Below are 10,387 nucleotides of genomic sequence, written 5' to 3'. Positions count from 1 at the left end.
ACTCCAGACATTGTCAGTGGTATAGGCTGATTGGTGGTGGTGCTCGTGCTTCCTCACGCCTCGATCACACCGACAGTGTCATTGCATTTTGGTACACAAGAAGTACAGTACCAGTCAAAAGTTTGGAGACACCTACTCATTCCAGTTATTTTTTTATTATATATTTTTTTACTATTTTCTACATTGTAGAATAAGTGAAGACATCAAAACTATGAAATAACACATATGGAATCATGTAGTAACCAAATAAGTGTTCAACAAATCAAAATATGTGTGATTTTTCAAAGTAGCCACCCTTTGCCTTGATGACAACTTTGCACAATCTTGACATTCTCTCAACCAGCTTCATGAGGTAGTCACATGGAATGAATTTCAATTAACAAGTGTGCCTTGTTAAAAGTTCATTTGTGGATTTTCTTTCCTTCTTAATGTGTTTGAGCCAATCAGTTGTGTTGTGACAAGGTAGGGGTGATATATAGAAGATAGCCATATTTGGTAAAAGACCAAGTCCATACTATGGCAAGAACATCTCAAATAAGCAAAGAGAAACGACAGTCCATCGTTACTTTAAGACATGAAGGTCAGTCAATTCGGAACATTTAAAGAACTTTTAAAGTTTATTCAAGTGCAGTTGCAAAAACCATCAAGCTCTATGATGAAACTGACACTCATGAGGATCGCCACAGGAAAGGAAGACCCAGAGTTACCTCTGCTGCAGAGGATAAGTTCATTACAGTTACCAGCCTCAGAAATTGTAGCCCAAATAAATGTTCCCCGAAGTTTAAGTAACAGACACATCTCAACATCAACTGTTCGGGGGCGACTGCGTGAATCAGGCCTTCAGGCTTTAATTGCTGCAAAGAAACCACTACTAAAGGACACCAATAACAAGAAGAGACTTGCTTGGGCCAAGAAACACAAGCAATGGACATTAGACCAGTGGAAATCTGTCCTTTGGTCTGATGGTTCCAACCACTGTGTCTTTGTGAGACATGGAGGAGCTTTGTGCTGGTGACACTCTCGGTGACTTATTTAGAATTCAAGGAACACAATTCAAGGAACACTTAACTAGCATGGCTACCACAGCATTCTGCAGCGATACACCATCCCATCTGGTTTACGCTTAGTCTGACTATCATTTGTTTTTCAACAGGACATTGACCCAACACACCTCCAGGCTGTGTAAGGGCTATTTGACCAAGAAGGAGAGTGACGGAGTGCTGCATCAGATGACCTGGCCTCCACAATCACCCGACCTCAACCCAATTGAGATGGTTTGGGATGAGTTGGACCGCAGAGTGAAGCAAAAGCAGCCAACAAGTGCTCAGCATATGTAGGAACTCCTTCAAGACAGTTGGAAAAGCATTCCAGGTAAAGCTGGTTGAGGGAATACCAAGAGTGTGCAAAGCTGTCATCAAGGCAAAGGGTGGCTACTTTGTAGAATCTAAAATATATTTTGATTTGTTTAACACTTTTTTTGGTTACTACGCGATTCCATATGTGTTTTTTCCTAGTTTTGATGTCTTCACTATTATTCCACAATGTAGAAAATAGTAAAAATAAAGAAAAACCCTTGAATGAGTAGGTGTGTCCAAACATTTGATCACTACTGTACATTCATTTCCAATGGAATGTGCGTTTGCCTTGCAGCATTGCGTTGCAGAAGCAGTTGCAGTGCATTCTGTGTGGTGGACACTTTGGATTTATCAAACGTATGCATCAAATTGTATGCGTAGACGGCTAGACAGAAATGGTATCAGATCGAAGCATCAGAAGTTATGTAGCAAGCTAAGGTGACAACAATGCCTCCCATGGACGTTTCCCAGTTGATTTGAATGTTCAACATCATAGTGTAAGAACACTTTTTAAGCCTCAAAGGTTAAGACAAGTAGTTTCAAAACAAGTCCTTTTTGGCTAGCCACAGCAGTCAACTAGCTAGCTAGGTATCTGTTTAGCTTTCTAGCACATTCACTAATTTGTTTGTAAACAATTAACAAGCTAGTTAGATACCACATGTTATTGTCAAACTGTCAACAGAGTAGCTAGCAAGCAACAATATATGCCAAATAACTGTCTAAAAACCACACGAGGGCAAATCAGATTTGACGGTTCAGACAAGACGCGTGGCCAGGAATAAGATTTGTATCTGCATTCAAAGGAACTACAAAGGTGGTTTGAAATGTGTCTTGAAATATCAAATTCCATGTGCTTTTTGGCTGTTCAGACTGCAGGAAAAAGAACAGATTCTAATCCGCTATATGCAATAAAATTGAATTTGAGTAACTTCAATGTGAACAATTCTTACGGGTACCATGCAGTCTAATCTGTCATCAAATCTGTTGTAATTTTCGTTTTGTTTTAAGTTAAACCCTGCAAATGGACTATTTCAATGTATTTGCCCAACCAATTAATAGAAACATGCTTCCTTGATGCAGGGCACAAATGTAGAAATGTTATCCTGCAAATCTGTTAATAGGTTTTTGATTGTGGGTATTGCTTGAAGTATTTTTTTTAAACACCCCAAACTACATTGAAATGTCAATAATGTATCTATCTATTTAAAAGCAAGTCTATCCTTAGAGCTAACACTTATTTCCCATTAAAAGGCCACTAATACATTTACACTAGCTCTGGCCTTCACATCATTTCAAACACAGTTCATCATAATGCAGCACATGGACCTCAACCATAGGATGGAAGCTGAAGTAATACACTGTAGCCTATATTATAGCAACATCTTAACAGATCTTAACAGATTAAACATTATGGAGTCTTAAAGGAGGTATAGTCAAGGCGAAAATGTCACACATATTCCAACTTCAATTCATTATTTCTCAATTATGCGTTAAGATACAAATGTCAAATACAGTACCTTCAGAAACTATTCATACCCCTTGACTTATTCCACATTTTGTTGTGTTACTGCCTGAATTTTAAAATGTATTACATCTAAAAAAAACTCACCCATCTACACACAGTAACACATAATGACAAATTGAAAACATATTTTTTGATTTTTTTTTGCACATTTATTGAAAATGAAATATCAAATATACTTAAGTATTCACACCCCTGAGTCAATACATGTTAGAATCACCTTTGGTAGTGATTACAGCTGTGAGTCTTTCTGGGTAAGTCTCTAAGAGGTTTGCACACCTGGATTGTAAAAACATTTGAACATGATTATTTTTCTTCTTCTAGCTGTCAAGTTGGTTGTTGACCATTGTTAGACAGCTATTTTCAACTCTTGCCATATATTTTCAAGTCAATTTAAGTCAAAACTGTAACTAGGCCACTCAGGAACATTCAATATTGTCTTGTATTCAAGACATAAAGTTAATTTATTTGCCAATTGTTTAGGGCAGTTTTACTTTAGTGTCTTATTGCAAACAGGATCTATGTTTTGGAATATTTTTAGTCTGTGCAGACTTCCTTCTTCTCACTCTGTCATTTAGGTTAGTATTATGGAGTAACTACAATGTTGTTGATCCATCCTCAGTTTTCTCCAATAAACTCTGTAACTGTTTTAAAGTCACCATTGGCATCATGGTGAAACCCCTTCCTCTCCAGCAACTGAGTTACGAAGGACCCCTGTATCTTTGTAGTGACTGGGTGTATTAATACACCATCCAAAATGTAATTAATAACTTGACCATGCTCAAAGGGATATTCAATGTCTGTTTTTTTTCATCCATCTACCAATAGGTGCCCTTCTTTGCAAGGCATTGGAAAACCTCCCTGGTATTTGTGGTTGAATCTCTGTTTGAAATTCACTGCTCGACTGAAGAACCTTATGGATAATTGTATGTGTGGGGTACAGAGATGAGGTAGTCATTCAAAAATCATGATAAACACTGTTATCGCACACATAAGTACATGCAACTTATTATGTGACTTGTTAAGCAAATTTACTACTGAAATTATTTAGGCTTGTCATAGCAAAGGGGTTGAATACTTATTGACTCAAGACATTTCAGGTTTTTGTTCATTTGTAAAAAAAAAAAATTAAAAAAACATAATTCCACTTTAACATTATAGGGTATTGTGCGTAGGCCAGTGACACAAAATCCAAATTTAATCCATTTTAAATTCAGGCTGTAACACAACAAGTTGTGGAAAAAGTCAAGGGGTGTGAATACTTTCTGAAGGCACTGTATGTGTCATCCATCCTTCTTCCAAAGGACACTTCTGTGGATTAAATTGCCTGAAAATCCCTCAAATCATGGTATTTTTTTTGTTTTCACTTTTGTGAGGAATCGCCCATGGAATCAAATTGTCACAGTCACTTTGGGCGGAGGGATTACCGTTGCGTGGTGGATTGTGGAAGTATGATCGGCGTACACGCAATTCCTGCAAAAGACTCAGGGAAGTGCAAGTCCCTCTCCCACTCATCAGCCTCTGTGTTGTACACTTGCACGATGCTTGTGACATTGTTTAGATGCCAATTGTACCCTCCAACGATATAGATCTTTTTGTCCAACAAGCAGCAGCCTGCCTCAGATTGCCCTGTTCGCATGGGGCTAACAGTGGTCCACTGGTCATTCTCTGGAATATAATACTCAACCACCAGGACGTCAAAGCAGCGGTCCACGTGGTCCATGCGACCGCCCAGGCAGTAAACACGGTCTTTGGCGCTGATCATAGCATGAAGCACTCTGGGCTCGTTCATGGGCGATTTGAAGTCCCATTGGTCAGATGTGGGATCATAACAGTGCAGGGCTTTCTTATCGTCCACCGAGACACCGTAACCCCCTGAGATGTAGAGCTTGTCACCACAGGGAGTTCCTGCATGGCCCCAGATTCTGCGTTTCAGTGGTTCCACGTAGGTCCACTCATTTGTCTTGGGACAGTAGCACTCTACGGACGACAGACTTCCAGATCGGTTGCGCCCCCCAGTGGCGTAGAGTTGTCCTTGAAGAACGTTGAGCTGGAACTGAATGCGCACCTCCTGCATCGGCTGGATGCGCAGCCATTGACTCAGGTGCGGGTCATAGCGGAAGCAGACGTTTACCGCCCCTTCGCCGCTCCGGTACTGCAGGTGCTGCCCGCCTACTACGTAAACAAAGTTGTCCAGCACCGATACACAGGCGTGGCTGGAACCTGTCTCCGCCTCCGTTAGTTCTTGAACTGACGCGCGGCAATGTCTGGAAGATAGAACACCTTACTGCTCACAGTGCGATCATTGTCAGTGTAGGGTGTCCCACCAAAGGTAATAAGCGAAACTACTTCGGAGCGGATCACGGTCCGAGGGGACTGCATCTCGTGCTGACGAAAGGGGAGGATCTGGAAGTTGAAGGCCTCCAGGAGGTACTGCCTGCACAGCACGTCCTCTACCATGATGTCCACCGTCTGCACGCTGTCCACCAGCTCTGAGGAGCGCATGAGGGGGAATCGTACGTGGCAGAGCACTTTATGGGCTCCGGCCCGGCGGGCCTCGTCGTGCTGCAGCCAGCGGATGGCAGCGTGGAACAGGTCGATCTCGCTGCAGTTCTTCAGCTTGTTGCTCTGCAGGAAGAAGACCAGGCGCTCCATGGGAATGTGCAGGAAGTCCTCCTCCTCAGCGATCTGCAGGAAGTTGCGGAAAGTAAAGGTGTCCACAGACTCCTTGAGGGAGGACAGGTTGAAGGTGGTGGCCATCTGGCCAATGTTCAGGCAGGTCTCTACGCTCATGGCTGACTTGAGGAACTCCTCGCAGAGCTCCACGACTGGGACCATCTGGAGAAAGACAGCTGCTCCCAGTACATCCTGAATGCAGTCCAGGTCAAGTGTGACGTCTGCGCTGTAAGCAAAGTCAATTATATGTTTCAGGCCGCGGGCGGACAAGCCTTTCAGCTCAATGGTATCCTTGTTTGACTCCCTCATGCCTCCAGTGAACATGGCTCTGCAAGGTAAGTGAGAAAGCCATTTAAATAATTGTCTTTATGTTAAACTTGTTTTATTGATTTCCCCCCATTCTAAACAACATATTAATCTGAGGTAAATTAGACACGGAACCACTCCCCTACTTGCCATGCAACATCAGGACAAGAACATCAGATTATTCATTTAAATATATTCACATTGCACATTGTACACCTGTAATGTTATTATATCCCTCCCTATCAGTCCCACATATTGTACCAATTCCTCTTCCTTTCTCTCCACTTCGCCTCTCATCTGACTCAGCTCTTGATGTATCATCATTTCACACCAAAGCCAAATTCACCAACACAATCACACTCTTCCCCTCACCTCTACATCTGTATCATGATTTGATTTGTACGTCTCTTTACCTGGGTCTCTCTTTTACCAGTCAGCGTATCACTATAGTCAGAGAATACATCCAGTGTCCAGTTCTCTCAAATCAGTGCAGATGAAAGGAAAGGAGACGTGTAGCAGAAGCCATTTTGGAGACACAGCCTCAGTCTCACCTGAAGTAGTCACTGCAGGAGGCCAGCACTGCCTTGTGAACCTGGAAGCGCTCCTCATTGATGGCCAGCACCACATCCAGGAGCTGCCCCTGGACTCGCAGGACCGACAAGCCCTGCAGGAGAGTGGCGCTATGGCTTGGGGCTGAGAACGTGCAACGCAGGGTGCTATTCTGGTTAGCCATACTGGAAGAGAAAAGGCCTATCACTATCAGTTTATCAGAATAGGGTATTTTAAAAAGTATTTCCACGTATCTTCTGCCAATTAAGCTTCTAGGATACTTGTCAGAGTTGACTGATCCTGTTGTAGCATCAGTGACAGTGCTGAGCTCTTGCTCTCCTGCACTTTGTCCATCCGTTTTCCCAGCAGCTGCATCATCACCCTCTTCTCAACTCCCTTTTCTTTTTAATTATTCAGCTGCTTCCTTTGAAGAAATGCCTTCTTTTGTATTCAGAGAACAAAGCCTGTGTTAATGGGTGATATATATATCCCTTAAACACTAGAGAATATCTTGAATTGTTCACCACTTTCAGGACAATTTAAACTCACTAGATATTGAGTGAGGATATGACCGTCTCAATGGATAATAGTACTATAGGCTGCCTATCTATGATACCTGGGGGGAAATTATAACTGTCACTCACAATTTATGTTGAAACATTATATTTTGTTAAATAGAATGAAGTTGCCTACATATTTATCCAATATATAGCCTACATGCGGGAAGTGGTGTGTCAATAATTGTGGTGACTTACACTATGACTGACTGTGCCTCTGGTAACTGGCAGAAGGCTAGTCAGTTTCATGTTTCAAGCTTATCAATTATGACTGCTTGGCTGTTTTGAGACAAATTCTTGATTGGGGTTGGTTGACAAAACACAACTGAAAAGTTATATATTTTTACTTTAATTTTGTTTTGTTTTTAAAAGTCAAACTAAAAACTAGCTATAGGCTACATTATCATCAATAAGTGGCGGATTCAATTCAGTAGGCCATAACATTTTTCATTTGATGCTGAAGAAATAGGGACTTTGCAATGTGTTGCGGTGCTGCACCTGCTAGAGGAAATTTGCTTATCCAGATGCATGAGGGGGCTAAAGAGGGGGCTAAAGTTTTAGTTGTATGTCCCTATATAAAAATAGCTAAAAAGTTCAGATGATTGAGTGACAGGTTGGCGCATAAAGAAATGGGTATCTCCGCTGCGTCAGCACAATGGGCAGAGTACACCGCAGAGTGTGTAGGGGGGCTATGGAAAGCCACGGGGGCAGTTAGGTGTGAATCCTTTGGGTTTCTATAGAAAGTGGGAAAAACACTTCTCATCTTTGTGATACGCTAAGTGAATAACGTAATAACTGTAATATTTGATTTACAAGGGCGGGGTTAAGGTTACCAGTCAGGCCCTGTTGAGGATGCAGTGTTGGAGGCCTGTCTCTCTCCTTCCTGCTCCTCTGCTGTTCCTATGGGGGGGGGGGGGCGCTCTGCAGGAGTGTCTGCCCTGTGATGGGGTGTATGAGGTTTTCATCCGGACATTGACTGACACTGATTATGACCGAGCTCTCTCCACAACCTGGAGAGGAGAGGGTGTGCTCTGACCCTTTCCCCGGGCCCCCGCATCGCCAAAAGGTTAGTGGACAGCTGAACGTTTGATTTCATTGTTTGTCAATGTTTATCAATGCCCCATGAAATATATATTCATCAGTGAAGTTACTGTTAATCACAACATAGTCCCCCATTAATTTAGAATGTGTGGTTACAGAAATGTGTGTAATTCATTAAATATAGCCTAATACCATTCTCATTCTCCAAGTGGAAAAGTTGTTTGGAGAGCACACAAACTGCGCAACATTTGTGATTTATTTAATTGCGTCTACCAGTCAACTGTCAATTTCTTAATTGTCTTTGTTTGGAGAGCATGTGTCCGTTTTCTCCGTCATGTTTAATGGTGTGAATGCGCGCACTTTACCTGGCCTGCGCGCCAAGAATAGTTCACTTTTGGGTACCTCAAGCGTAGTCTGTATCCAAACCTGTGCTTTACTGGTTAAGGCAGGTTTTGCCTGATGAGAGGCTTTTTATTTTGCATGCTGACATTTTTATATATTTGTAAATATCACCGTCACATTTGAAACACCAGCGCTGTGTCAATAAACCCAACACGAATTTGCACCTCTACCTGCCTCCTGGTGAATATTCGTCTTTACGACTGCTAGAAGGCCAATATTTTATGCTGATACGCGCAGCGGATATAGGTTACAGATTTTGCGCCAACCTGTCACTTTAAAAGCACTCAATGATCTCGGAGTCTCTGCATTTGAACTTTATGTTTATTGTGGTGTAACGTAATATAAGCAGAATTCAATATAATTCCAATACAAGAACCCCCCCCAAAAATAGCACTTCGCCGATTTCAACTGCCCCCTTTAAATCCCTTTATCCTGGAGCGGTGTCTGTAACTATGAACGTAACAATGTTACGACAGAATTCCAAACAGGTAGCCTAACATTCTTTCTTACTTATACCTTATCACTGGCAATATTTAGCCTATGGTGTAGCCTACCATGGATACAATGTACAATAAATGAATCAATCTGCAAAGATATGACAATTCATGCAAAAACAAAAAAAGGCCAGTATCCTCGTGAATTTCTTGAAAATCCACCCGAATGTCCTCTCGCCCAATGTTTCACATTTATACATTTTTTTATTCCTTACCTGGTATGTTCTCCTGGGTGTCACGTAGGCCTATCACATGCCCATGTATCTCTGGCTGACTTTTGGTCTACATACAGTTTTCCCATATTGATTTCACCACGAAGTGTCATCCTCACCTGTTCTGCGGACGATTCGAGGCGAAATCCCCACCATCCGACTCCGCCATTTTCTAATGTAGCAGTAGGTCAAAGGCATAACAAAATAAACGCATCAAGCCTATCGATAAGCAAATTATGTTACTTTCCCCCGTGCTAAAATATGGTGATCTCTGCACCAGATGTAAATGTTCTGTTGTGCTGGGACTTTTTTCGGGTTTGTACTGAGCGCGCGCGCAACTGTACTTTTGTGAATGCAAGGACGTCTAGGTCTGGGAAAACCACTGCACAGATATAACAAGGAGCAGAACTGTAATCAGCTAGTGTAAAGAATTGCTATTATGCAGGAGACCAACCTACTGCTAAATACATGGCTATTGCATTGTTATAACTGAGACAACACATAGCAACGTATTTTCACAGTAAAGCCTGTGGGGTCCCCTACAGGATAGCTCCCACATTACACACATAATCTCCTATGTAACCGAACACTGTGTGCCCGAAGAAGATTCTACGATGACGGACAGACAACTGAGCCAATGGCGGAAGACTACAGACTACAACCAGCTGAACCAATCCGGAGATCCGATCTTCCTAGGGTCAACCTACTTTCTGTGACGTATATAAGGGCTGTGCTGACTGTTTACGCTCTCTCTGCCTGCTGTTCCAACACGAACTAACGGAAGAGCCGTATTTACGTGTACCAGATATTCTCCCTCTGAAATAAACTGTCGCTTGTCGTACAATTTTAACACCTGGTCTGAATCGATCCTTAACCGGCTCACCCTTCTAATATCCTTTTATCAACACTAGCTAGACGGATTCCACAGCGATTCGCATTTGCCTGTGTATTTCATAATATATATATATGTATACAGGCGTATATGTAGTTTTGGACTTCTGTTTAAGGCATTTGTTAAGATTACACTCGGCTGTTATTGCTGATGTAGTAGTCGGGCTAGCTAGTATGCTAGATAACCATCATCATGGTTTGGTTAGCTAGCCAATTTAGCTAGCTAGTGTCGTCAACCATATTGGCATCTGAATTCGAATTATTTAAAGTGTAATGCAGTTGATTGATAACAATGGTATGACTGAACATATATTAAGCATTAGATGAGCATTATAACATGATTATAACCCAAAATAAATGTGGAATGGCATGTACAGTGAAC

At 42.0% G+C, this 10,387-nt stretch overlaps 1 protein-coding gene across 1 annotated transcript; it reads right to left on the bottom strand.

Moving 5' to 3' along the window:
- Window positions 1-598: 598 nt before the first annotated feature.
- On the bottom strand, window positions 599-10,019 carry LOC115107376 (kelch-like protein 26). The gene is given in 4 exon segments (XM_029630773.2): window positions 599-5,124; window positions 5,127-5,881; window positions 6,411-6,593; window positions 9,234-10,019. Coding segments are annotated over 4 exon segments (1,812 nt in total). The 5' UTR covers window positions 9,284-10,019; the 3' UTR covers window positions 599-4,300.
- Between the last annotated feature and the right edge of the window lie 368 nt (window positions 10,020-10,387).

This window comes from Oncorhynchus nerka, linkage group LG24 (genome assembly GCF_034236695.1).
Source record: "Oncorhynchus nerka isolate Pitt River linkage group LG24, Oner_Uvic_2.0, whole genome shotgun sequence".
Lineage (NCBI taxonomy): Eukaryota > Metazoa > Chordata > Actinopteri > Salmoniformes > Salmonidae > Oncorhynchus > Oncorhynchus nerka.
The sequence above is the reverse complement of the archived record's forward strand: the minus strand, read 5'-3'. Positions and strand labels throughout refer to the sequence as shown.